Source organism: Abrus precatorius, unplaced genomic scaffold, assembly GCF_003935025.1.
Source record: "Abrus precatorius isolate BTA unplaced genomic scaffold, Abrus_2018 Scaffold8, whole genome shotgun sequence".
NCBI lineage: Eukaryota > Viridiplantae > Streptophyta > Magnoliopsida > Fabales > Fabaceae > Abrus > Abrus precatorius.
In genome coordinates, this window is record NW_020874428.1 from 24,189,748 (window position 1) to 24,203,177 (window position 13,430).

The following is a 13,430-nucleotide window of genomic DNA, read 5'->3' on the forward strand; positions in this document are numbered from 1 at the left end:
TAAACGAATTAATAGTGTCAAAGTTTTTGACATTCAATTATGGTTAGAATTGTGAACCGTAAAAAAGAGAGGTGACAGTAAAAGGTATGCGAACATGTACTTGGATATGAATGAACAATTTGGAGCTACACGCTATTTCGAATACACTGATTAAAATATATTAAAAAAACACGTCACAACATGAAAATATATTATCACTTCTCACTCTTAATTTAATAATTTTTAAAATAAAAAATGTGTTGTTAGCTCTTCTGAAATTAAGTCTCAACATCACCGAAGAGGGAAGAGTAATAAAAGAGTTGAAATTTTGCCAACAGCTTTGTAACTCAATTCGCACCAGTCCCATCTTTTGGACTGGGTGATCATGATTTTGGAATTTCGATCCTCCACCATGCTACCTTTCCCTCTTACCTAACCCAGGTGAATTTTCAATATACCATATTTAAAGATACATAACGTAAATTATCACGATTGAAAACCAGAACCTGCCTAAATTAAATCCACTAGTTTTTCAAGAAAAAGAAAAAGAAAACATATAGGCTCTCCATAAAGAAGCTAATTAACAAGTGTGCTCGGATCCTTTGTTGATCTCGCTGCAATGTTAAGCTTCAGTTGGCCCTGTTGTAACGAGTAAAGAAAGTGTGAAAAAAGAGCTTCAAACAATTTTGTAACAATTTGAATTTGACTCCTTTAAAGTTTAAAAACGAAGAAAAAAAATGTGGAGTGAAAATAAAATAAAATAAAAGCATTCACTATTGATTTTAATTAAATATATACTCTTAAATTTAAGTTATTTCAAATTATACGTCTTTAGTTTTCCACTTTATACACCACTTTCTCACGAAGACAAATACGAAAACGATGTTTGCATTAATATTTACTATCCAACACTGTTAAAGGAACCAATAACGCAACCCACTTTAACATCATTCATAAATTAATATCATAGTATGCAAATTTTTCATGGAGCGATTTGTTACGGTATTATTCATAAATAACACTCCACTCTAAGCCACAAAAAAAACATGAAAGGTGATATACATTGTGGTGAAATCAAATTCAACAAGTAATCATGTTATTGTCCTATTAATGTCATAATTCTTTTGTTCTCTATGGTGTGTTTGGGCAGAAGTTTTTGAAGAGAAAAGAAAGGGAGGATATATTTTTTTATTTTAAATTAATAATATTATATATTATTTATGATGACAAATATATTATTAATACATTAAAATTTTGTTAATATATTAATTTATATCTTTTATTTTTAAAAATATTAATTTTAAATATATTTATTTAAAATATAAATTTATTTGCTCTTCTCTCCTCTCCAAAACTCTCCTTTCCAAACAACCCTCAAGTGTCTTCATGTAAATTCCCCTCTTAACAAGTTCGCAATAAAAGCATGCCATCATAAAAAAGAGTGAAAAAAAAAAAGTCCTCCTCAAGTTAATTGAAATAATTAAAATCTTGCTCGATAATTTCCACTTTTTTTCAAGGTCACTAAACGATTGTTATACCAAAGCAGTGCATTTTAAAATTAACATGAAAAAGGAATTGTCCACGTTTTTTTGGTATCACTTTTGTTTCAAGATCTATTGATGCCTTTTTAATATGTGAGAAATTGAAAATGAAAAGGAGATTGCATTTATTTATTTTTCACGGCATGATCAATATGTTCAGGAAACATAGGACATATAAGGAAACATAACATGAGACAAGTATGAAACAATCCATACTTAGAGACACAGATGCATCCTCCTAACAACCATGTGGTTTCAGACAATGCATGTTACATATCTCTTTGGTCTCACAACAGTGAGGTGGCAGAATCAGAATGGAGATGTGAAGAATTTCTGGTGGGACTAGTTACAATCAAATGAAGAAAACAGCATGCCAAAGTGTGAGTGAACAGCACTAATATGTGGTTTCACAGTTCACAAATAGCTTGCATATATGGAGTGGGGCAGGGAAGTTCCCAGTAAGGAAATATAATTTAGACACATCTAAATGGACAAACTGTGAAATTACCCTTAAAGTGGATATTTCAAGTCCCTATTTTGAGCTTCAGAATAAAGAGCACAGCATTATTTAAAAGGATAGTCAAACACTGATTTATCATATCATAATCTTGTAGGTTTGGATTATGACTAAGCTGTCTGTTGCTGTCAAGGATGAACAATTTTACGATGTTCCATGTGCTGAGTAACAGTGTAAAATTACAAAATTGGTCAAGCATGATGCATGTTTCATGCTTATTTAAATTAATTGTGTCATATATATGCCCATAGTAATTGTGAACATGCAGACAAGCACATACAAGAGATATAATGCACATATTGCACTCACTGAGGGAGAATGCAGGACAGATTATGATGCTTTATTTTTACAGGAAAGATTATTTACCTTTCATTTGTTGGTTGAAGCCTTTTCATTCTTCATGATCATATGGAACGATTTAGACCGGTCCTCCTCAACCATTTCTCGCAGTATATCATCTTCAATCTTCTCAGCTTGCCACTGTGAAGGGTCCTCCACAAAGGCCTCACTAAAAATCATGCTTGACACCCACTCTTTCCAAGTGGTTCTTCGATATTTATCTTCCTCCAATGAAGCAGTTACCAAGAGCTGATACACGTAAACCATTTTTTGCTGACCAGGACGAAAGGCCCGAGCAATAGCCTGCTTAGTTTTTGATGGATTCCACTCTGAGTCCAACATGATCACACGAGAAGCTGCAGTCAAACTAATGCCTTCTGCACAAGCTGTAATTGAAGCAAGTAGTATCTTTGACACTCCACCAGGCTCCTCAAACTTATCCATTACTCTCCCTCGTTCAAAGAGTTCTAGTTCCCCAGTTAGTACTAAAACTTCCCGGCCCTTTTGCCATCCAAAGTACTTCTCAAAATATTCTGTGAATAATTTAACAGGTGCAATGTTGTGGCAAAAAATAAGAACCTTCTCGTTCTTGACAACACGGTAGATAAGGCTCAAAACAAATCTTACTTTTGACCCTATTTTTAAATCAAACTTGCACTTCTCTAGGTCCATCAATTGCTCCCGAGTGAAAAACTTCTCAGCACATACAGCTGTTTTGACCAACCAAGGATGTATTGAGCCAAGCGTTATCAGAAGCTCCAACTCCAGAGGGTACCCATTGCACTTGGCCATTTTCTCGTGCAGTTTCTTCAAAATCTCATGTTGGGTATCAGTTGTATTCATTAGTAAAGTATAAATTTGTAAACCAGGTAGACCATCAGAACTCCCGCCTTCATAAACATCTATGAAACCATTTGTCACATTTCTCAACATGTTTAGACCTTGCAGCCTCTCCTCACCATTATTTGAGTCAATTTTCTTAGCAATTTTATCTAAGAAGAATTTTCTAGCCCGTGACTCTAACAAATTACGTGCCTTTTCTGCTACTTTCCCTTTCCTCCTGTATTTTGGGTCTAAAGCTTTCAGTACTTCATGTGTAAATTTTGGTCTTGCCAAGCACAGAGTGTTGAAGTATTCACAGAAATTGTTCTGAAACAATGTACCAGAAAGCAATATTCTCAATTCTGTTTGTACTTTCATCAACACTTTTCTCAACCTTGATTTAGTGCTTCTAGGATTGTGCCCTTCATCCAGTACCAGGATCCCAGGACTTTCCCTCAATACTTTAGCCATATACTTTCTGTGTGCAAACTTTGAATTTTCTCGCATCAATGTTAAAAATGACGTATAGCCCATGATTAGAACACTTGGGTGCGAATGCCATTTTTGTATCTTCTCCAGGCAATCCAAAACATGCTTGACATCATCAGTGGGCTTGGGAATTCCAGGAATATTGATCGTTAATTTCTGCTTGAATACCCTATAGGTTCTACGACCATGAATTAGATACACTGGTATAGGAATTTCCCATTTGATAAATTCTTTATACCAAGTATAAAGTGTTGTTTTGGGAGCAAGAACTAGAGGCCTCTTTCCTGGGAACAACTTCAAGTAGCTAACAAGAAAGGCGATAATGAGAAAAGTTTTTCCAGCTCCAGGAGAATGAGATATCACACAGCCACCTCTTCTTTTAGATTTTGCTTCCATAAGTCCTGGTTCCATAGACCCTGCAATATTTTTCCAGAGAAACTCAAAAGCTTTCTTCTGATGGGCATGCAACTTTTTTCTAAGTTCAGGAATTAATGCCCAAACGTTATCATTTTCTTCAGATACAGGTTCCTCTGGAGAGACAGGTTCCTCTGGAGAAGCAAGAGTTGAGAAAAGATTAAAATCATCATCTTCATCAGCCTTTGGCTCTGAATCGTGTCCAGCGCTATGCTTCTCCTCTTGGTGCCAAACTGAATGTTGAATCTGCCAATATACCAATGAGATGATCAGATACAGACTGGGGAAATGGACAAATCATCCAACCAAACAAGGGGAATGAGGTTAACATCAGTAACTATTTTACAAATAGGTAAATTTTGGAATAGCATTCATGTTCCTACTAAAATCACACTTCTTTGTACAAATTCTATTAGATTTTGCATACAAGAAATAGGTTCCTAATGTATTATGCATAAAGATGGTGAATTGATGAAATAGTGAGGTAACAGCCTTGTAACTTGACTGTCACAGGTTCTAATATTGGAAACAGCCTCATGCATCAAGCCTCCATATTAATGCATATTGACTCCATCTAGATGCAAAAGGTAATGAAAGCAGAATACAGCCATCGAAGAAAATTACACACAAATCCACTTGAAAGCACACTCCCGCAAGGGAAAATTATTTACATGTTTTTAACTAGACTTACAAAGGGTGGTGAAATATCTCTGATCTCAGTGCACACAAAACCACATTTAAAGCAGTAAATTCCAATTTCTTCATTCAATCTGTAATCATGTTGACAATCTGTCTTTGGCTTTTCCAGAGTCTCACCCAAAATGACAGCATTTGAATCCTGATTAAATAGTTTGATCTGAATTAGCCCTAGAAAAAATAAAACATAAGATAAAAAATAGAAAATAGGGGAAAGCAAAACCCAAAATGGTCACACACCTCTGTGTCTTCAACTAGATAACTTGATGCCAATGACACTTCCAGTTCTCTCCACAACATATCCATTTCAGACATTTCTTCTGCATCCCCTCCATGGAATATCTCTGTTTCTGTCTTCTTCCCAAAGCCATTCGTTGTCTTGTTTTGCTTCCACTGGTCAGTAATAGGTTGTTCTTCTTTGGTTGGCCTTGTATTAATATTCTTTAAGTATGAATTTATCAAATCCTTGTAGGCTGCTGCATTTAAGGTTCTGTCTTTGTAATTATGAGGCCTTTCTTCTCCATGATTTCTACTTCTTAAATATGTGGAACGGTATTTTCTTTCTTGAACGCCTTTACTGGAATTTATCCCTTCCCATCTATTTCCAAGACCTACCATATCATCCAGATCACATAAACTCTTTCTCTGTAATTTGGGTGTGCCATAACTATAATGATATCTCACTGAAAAATCATCACTCTTTTCTGCATCATCTAACTTAGCAGGCATATTATGGGGCTCAAAAGCTAACAAATTAACATTGTCCTTGTTTAATTTAGCGCTACTAGTTAAATGATAATATTTGGAAGAAATTTCAGAAGATTGATGTCCATAACTTCTAGTAACCTTGTCATTTATATCACAATGCTCGACAGCTACTGGATCACCTTGATCAGGAAGAGGAACAATAGCAAGTGGATTGTGATGTTCATCCTGATCATGATCAACAGACTTTACCTTCCGGGATTTAGCCCTCCTATTGTACACCAGAAGCTTCCGGCAGGTGTTTGCCTTTTGATCATCATCAGTATCCTCTTCTGGACCATTTTGCTGCAAACCAAACAGGCATGATAATGGCATTGACATTTCATCATCATTACAAATGTCTATCTTAACTGGTGGCCTGTTTCTAAAAGATCCAACATCAAACTCAGAAACATTTTCACAACCAATATAACGGTCAGGTTGTACATTCCGGCGTTTGGAACGTCGCAAGCCCTCAACGTTATAAGATGGTGACACATTATCTAGCTGGGTTTCATGAACATGGTCAACCCTCTTAGTGTTGTTAGGTGTAGAAACTTGAGAAACAATGGGTACTAACAAGCCATTGTCTACTTTGAAATTCACAACATTAATATGAGACTCACTGTTCAATGAAGTGTCAACAGTATCATGTCCCAAAATTTGATACACAAGCTTGTTTTCTATTGATCTTATGCTGAATGAAACTTTCTTTACAACAGAGGCAACAACTAACCATGAAAGATCACCTAAAATTTTTCCCAGAAGCAATTTAGTGTGTGACAATGTAGAGCAGTCCTCAGATAAGGCCCATCGATAGTGCTGATCTTCACAAGGATTATGATCAAGTCTTTGGAGGATGGATAGTTGATTGATTCCAACTACTTTAATCTCCTTACTAAGAGTTCTTAGCTCTGCGCCAAGTGAACCTTGATGAACATAGATGTTGACATAAAACTGACATGAGCACTCAGATTCATGAGGTTTTCTCTGTATAGAACTTATTTTAGCATCAGTCCAAACCTATTGTTAAGAAACAAAAAAGATGTAAATCACACTTCATATTTTGGCAACTAAAACTCTCAAATTAAAGCAGAGGACTTGATAAAAAAAAAAAAAACACAACACAACACAGGCCAACTGATGCACAGTAAAAAAAATTTAAGAAAGGAGAAAATTCATAGTGATCACCTAGTAAATGCATACAAAATAAAGTATAAAATGTTTACCATGTTAATCTGCTCTATTCTGTTATCATCTCACATAAGGAGACCTTGAAATCAAATTACCTTTCCAACAAATAAGTATTGAAAAAACGTCAAAATAAAGGAAAAACCAGGATATATCTATTTCATAAACACATCAATTTATGCATGCATCATGCTCAGTCTAGCTCATAAAGAAACTACAAGATTTTGAATCAGTGACAATGTCACATGTATATTTAGGGGCGGGAACAAAATCCAGCTACACAGACCCAATCCACAACCAAATCCAAACCACATAAAAAATCTGGACTGTTAATATAACTGATTTTGTGGCCAATTTTAATTTTGGAACTGGTTTTGGTTTTTAATGCCTATTTTTAACCCGTTGTGTGATGTGGATCCACAAATAACCAAATCAATGAGAACATCAATTGATTTCCATACACATAAGAGCAAGTATAACACAATGGGAGACTCTTGAGGGGGTTTTATCCAAAGCATTGGTAGCAGAAAACAAAATGTGAGGGTCATTAATGATTTTCTACAATCAATGCCAGCTGTAAATGGTGTGTCACTGTTAAAATTTATAAAAAATATAATAAAATAACAGAAAAGCTGTCACTGGAGAAGACCAGCTTGCTGTTACACCTTCCCAACACCAATTTTATGCAAGTAGCGGATTAAAACTAAACTGGTTTTAAAGAGAGCAAGTGTATTGGTTCAAAATCCAATCCTTATAATTAATTTCAAAACCTATTTGGTTTGGTTTTATGTCAACCTCATCAATTCACATAATTATATTAGCTATGTGAGGTTACGGTAAGGTTTACTCCAGTCCAACAAAAGATAGCTTGAAGATTCTGTTGAAAATGCTATGACTTACTGAATTCAAGAACCTCAGATAAAAAGATAAGATTTATAAAATTCAGTTTAAAAGGAACACTAACAGGCTCCAGTTTAAGTCCATCCGAATCATCAGATTGTTGAGGGGCTGATAACACACATATATCAGTTCCAGGTCGTAGAAAACAGGAGCAATCTGTTGAAGTAGCTTTTCTTGACCTTATCCTAATGTCTGACAAGGGGCCTTTCTCCATAGCCATATGAAGATTATCCACAAAATGCATGCTCATAGTTCCTGACTCTATTTTTATGAACTCCACAGCTTGCCATGAGCCAAACACAACTGCTTCAAAGGCTGTTTAGAAAGAAAGTTTTGAATAAGCCAAAAGGTTAAAACAATCTTTGCTGAAGAATGTGAAATTGAGAATTTATGGTTTTGGAAAAAAAATTTGATCAATCAAGTTTTGTCCTGTAAATAATTAAAAGGGTCTTTTTACCTTGATCAAGGCCAGGAACAAATGTTATAACTAGTTGAGATTTATTATTCTGTTCATTAATTTTCTTTTCTTTATCATGCATAGTGATGATCAACTGACAAAACCAAGAGGAAAGGCTTACGGTAAGAATTGAATGGATGCTTCGATTGATCTAAACGCCTTTTTCTTTGCGCCATTGATTTTAATAGCTAATTCACTTCACTTCGAAATGGTGTGAGTTTATGCAGCAGTGATTTGGCACACAAACTTCCACTCACAATCAAGGCTTCGTTTTATATCTGTTCATAGAATAGACAGAGTCATCAATGGCACAAACAAAAGTGCTTCATTTCATATCAGTTATTTTCTGCCCCCAAAAATGGAAGGAAATTAAGGAGGATGGAATGATGTACTTCCAAATAAGAAAGGTAGAAGGGAACTAAAAGAAGGAGAAACAATAAACTATACTGTGTTCAACTGTTTCATTTTTCTTTTCATTAAAACCAAACCTTCCAACAAGGAAAGGATCCTTTGTATCAAAATGTTGTGTTAGTACTTAGTAGAAATCAGACACACTCACACATGTGAGGTCTTCAAAGCTTCAACTGAGAATTACATGCTGACAATGGCAAAGAAAAAAAAAATATTTGTGATGCCAGCTTGTGCATACACAAAAATGGCAACAATTTTGTTCCCCCAAGAGGGGAAAAAAACCATTTTTTAAGCATGGAAAATGGTTGCTTTTAGAAACAAGTCTCCAAAAAGAACCCAAAGAGAAGTGAAAAAATTAGACTTTCTTATACAGCAGGTTGATCAAAGGCATAGCATGATCAGCAGAGAGTTTAGATTGACTTGAAATGTATGTGTAATTGATGAGAGTCATTTAGATTATGTGAGATAAGTAAAAGAAGCAGAGAGTGACGCACTGTAGTGAGGGAATCTTCATCCTTACCAAAGGGAAAAAGCAGGTTCAGTGTGGAGAATCTAAAACACAGGTTTGGAACATCAGAGAGAAAGAGAAAGAGAGAGAGAGAGAACTAAGGGCAGGGCCGGCACAATGATTTTTCAGGTTGAGAGCGAATTCTTAGATGAAATTTTTTAAAATTAATAAGGATGCAGATAATTTGTTGACATAGTTATAAATAGTTATAAATTTGTCTTTTCAATTATTTGGAATATAAACTTATTTATTATATTTCCATAATTAATTACTTAATATTTTTAATTTGATAATTAAATATTATTATTTACTTTTTCTAAATAATTTCTTTATTTGAACAAAATTGTACAAAACAATAAAATACAATTTTTTATTCACAAATTTAATATTTAATAACATTAATATTTTAAATTATATTAAAAATTTTCCTTTTTATCTGTCACTGTTTCAAAAATTACTATTTTTTATTTAACAAAATTAAGTAGAGAAAAAAATAAACTTATAAATTAGATAACATTTTTTATATAAACCAAAACATTAGTTATTTTTTAAAATTATATGAAATTATCTTAAGCAATTTATTAAAATATAATATTATTATGTAAAAAAATAAGTTAATATCATGTGTAATATTGTGTAAGTTAAAAAAATATTTATTAATTTAAAGTGTTTTTATTTTAAGTTATATTTTCTCAGTCAAGGATTTTTATTGAAACAAAGGATGATAGAAAAAATTAAAAGAAAATGTTACTAATGTGTGGAAAAATATAATAAAACTGCATGGGTAAAATTTTAAAAAAAATATTTTTTAATAAATTTTTTTAGATTTTTAAGTGTATTTTTATATATAACTTTAAAATATATTAATATCCTAAGTATAATGATGGAATAGTTTTTTGACCAAAACTATTATTTTCTAAATTTCCTATTGTGAAAGTATTTTGAAAGAGTGATTAATATTTCTTTAATTAATAAAAAACATATAATATTTTTTTAATAATAAAAAAACTAATATAAAAAATTAAAATAAATTTATTGTCCTTAAGTGATATATAAAATATTTTTTAATTTCAATTTTGAAAATTGATTATCTATTTAACATTTATTAAATTAACTATTTATTCAAGAACACACAATAATAACCAACAAAAAGTAATATTTTATTAAAGTTTATAAGTTTTAGATAATATTAAACTTGACAACTTAATTAAATATCTATTCAATTATTACATAAAAATATTATATAAAAGTATCATAAAATATTTTAAAATAAGCCTCATACATTTTTTTTGGTAATTTATATAAAAATAATTTACAATGTAACTTGGTTAATTTTATCCTTTAAAAATAAGTTTAAGTATTTAAAAACATAAAGCTTTTATTGAAAACAAAAATTATACCTTCAAAATTTCTATAGAAAATAATTATCAGTAATATTTATCATAATTATATAGGTCAAAAGAGCCACAACAAATATTTATATATGAAAATTTTCATCAAAAGTTAAATACATTTATATAATTTAACATATTGATATTATTAGATATCATGATTTATAATAAAAATATTTTTAATTATTTTTTCATTGTGTGTCTTTAAGTACATATACAAAAATTATAACTAAGATATTTTTATACATTTATTTATTTAATATGATTCAGTTTGAATAAATTGTTAACATTATTACTGTAAGATAAAAATATTATAAAAATAAATAAATTTTGTCTCATAAATTATAAATAATTTATTACTTCAAATTTTTATAAATTAAAATTATTTTAAAATAAAAATTTAAATTATTCTTAATTTATAAAATCAATTTTATTTATTTTTATATTTATTTTATTTTTTGTATAATTACTTATTCATAAGTTTAATCAAATTAAAAAATCTAACTGAACCATTCAATATTATAAACATTTATAAAATAAAATATAAATATATGTTATATAACTATTTTTTATTGACCTTGATGAATGACATATTTATATATTTTAAAAATAATTGAATGAATTGTTTATTATATTTATGTATCTTTAATATAATAAATATATTTTTTAAAATAATTTTACTACTTTTTTATTTTTAAACCAAATTTCAATGATATAAATTACCAAAACTGAGGGAAATAGAGTTGAAGTTATTATTCACATATCCTGGATAAATTACTCAAAATGGCTCTTGATATTATTAATGTATAAAAATATAATTTTTAAAAGTTTAATTTAATTTAGGCACACTTTTAACATTTTTAACATTAATAAATATATCATAATACATTTTTATATTAGCTATTATAAAATTAATAAATCTTGTTAATATAATAATTAAGATTATATTACAGTGTAATTTTTTTATATTAATATATTTAAATTTAAATTTAAAAACTTATCATATATAAACTTTCATCATAAATATAATATATCATAATGCATTAAAAGAATATAAGTTATATTATCTTTGAAATAATAAATAAAACTTTACATTTAAAAGCATAAAAGTTCATGGTTTGTTTTTAAATATGGAATTATTAACAATAAAAACAATTTTTTAATGATAAAATTAAAAATAATGGACTGATGAGATGCAAATGATTTATTAACTACAAGGTTTTTTTATTTATAAAAAAATTAGTATATATAGACTAAAAAACTATAAATGTATTGATTGCTGATTTTAAAAAAAAATTATTGCAAATTTATGTTAATAAAATATTTTTATTTATTTTTATTTATTTTTATTTAAATTATATGTATTTTTATTGGATAAATGTATTTACTGAATATATAAGACATTAATTTAATCATTTAATATTATAAGTGTTTTCAAAATAAAATATAAATTTATATTGTATTAATCTTATTTACTTTTATAAATAAAATAATAGTGATTAAAAGAAAAATATTTTTAAGATTTATTTAGTCACACAAAATCAATATTGTTTATTAGATAAATATTACTTCTAGATTTTTTAAGTTATTTTAATTACAAAATTATATTTCAAGTATCTAAAATACGAAGATTTTGACCAGTTTATAATAAAACAAGGTGAGTCTGAGACGTAATAATAGTGCTGACAGTGCAGTTGTTGAGCATGAAGTGAATGCAGAGAAGAGTAAGAAAAAATAAATTAAAGTTTGTGAAAAAGTGTGAAGTAAAAGCAAATACCGACACAGCAGCGAAGATATCCATAAAAAGTGTCCAAAAAGCCTTGAATTTCGCACAGTTGCATCAGAGAAAGAAAAAGAAAACGTTGGTTTATTACCGTATATTCGCGGTTAAAAGGAGGGCAGGTCCAGGTACCAATTGAGAGAGTCTACACAAGGAAACAAAATTTATTATTCTAAACTTACAAAAAAATATCTACCATTCGTAAATAAGTTAATAAAATAATTTATTATATAAATTTTTCAAAAATATAATACTTATAATTTGATTTTTAATAAATTTTATAAATTAAAAAATATTAAATATTTAACACAGACATTTAAAAATATTTTTTAAAATAAATATATTTTAAAATGTATATTTATAATAATTATCAAAATCAGTTTTTTTCTTTATTCACATAAAACTCAAACATGTTTTATCAAACTTATTTGTTTTCATTTTTATTTTTTAAACTAATTAAAATATTTTTTATATTTTTAATAATTAACTTTATAAATTTAATGAATATAGTTAAAATCTAAGCTATAACAATTTAAAAGAGATATTTAAGATCAAATATTAAATATAATAAATTAATTTTTACTTAGATTAATTTAGTACTAATTTTATTCAATTCTTTTTATTTTCTTTTTAAATAGTATGCAAACATATTTTTTAAATATATTCACTTAAATAATTATAACTTTTATATTGTCATACTTTGAACTGTATTTTTTATAAATGAAACTAATTTAATTTATAATTTTTTTATACTCATTCTAATTATTTTATAAACAAATAAATTGACTAAATTGAATAAAAATAATAACTAAAGAGATATGATTGAATATTTAAAACATATAAAAAAATTATTTTCTATAATTTTTTTAAGTAATATTATATTTATTTAAGCTAATTTTATACACTAATGAACATACAAATTATATTAACATTTGCTTAAACTATTATTTTTAACTTAAAGCTAATTCAATTTTGCTTAAGATATTATCATACTCAGTCTTTGTTTATTACATACTTTATTAATTTAAGTGAATATTAAAATATCTTGTATGGCTTAAGCGATATTCATTCAATGAGTCATTTTTTTCTTGTAACTTTTACTTATTTGAAAAAATATAGCTGAAGCAAAATTTACAAAAATTATGCACAAACAGATGTGACCAATATAAAAGAATAGCATAAATAATATTTAAAATAATATCAAACAATACATCAATACAAGAAATAATTTTTAAAATAAATTGAGACTAT

General features: G+C 29.0%; 1 protein-coding gene across 4 annotated transcripts; it reads right to left on the reverse strand.

Moving 5' to 3' along the window:
* Positions 1-485: 485 nt before the first annotated feature.
* On the reverse strand, positions 486-9,137 carry LOC113846716 (SNF2 domain-containing protein CLASSY 2-like). Of its 4 annotated transcripts, none has more exons than XM_027475281.1 (7): positions 9,021-9,137; positions 8,211-8,367; positions 7,697-7,947; positions 5,038-6,564; positions 4,793-4,939; positions 2,404-4,347; positions 486-618 (listed from the first exon to the last, which is right to left on the reverse strand). In XM_027475281.1, the coding sequence occupies exons 2-6, from the start codon at positions 8,263-8,265 to the stop codon at positions 2,407-2,409; spliced, it is 3,921 nt and encodes a 1,306-aa protein (XP_027331082.1). In that variant the 5' UTR covers positions 8,266-8,367; positions 9,021-9,137; the 3' UTR covers positions 486-618; positions 2,404-2,406. The 4 variants fall into 4 exon arrangements, with proteins under 4 accessions (XP_027331082.1, XP_027331083.1, XP_027331080.1 ...); XM_027475282.1 differs by lacking the exon at positions 486-618 and adding an exon at positions 1,820-1,862; XM_027475279.1 differs by lacking the exon at positions 486-618 and adding an exon at positions 1,820-1,866.
* Between the last annotated feature and the right edge of the window lie 4,293 nt (positions 9,138-13,430).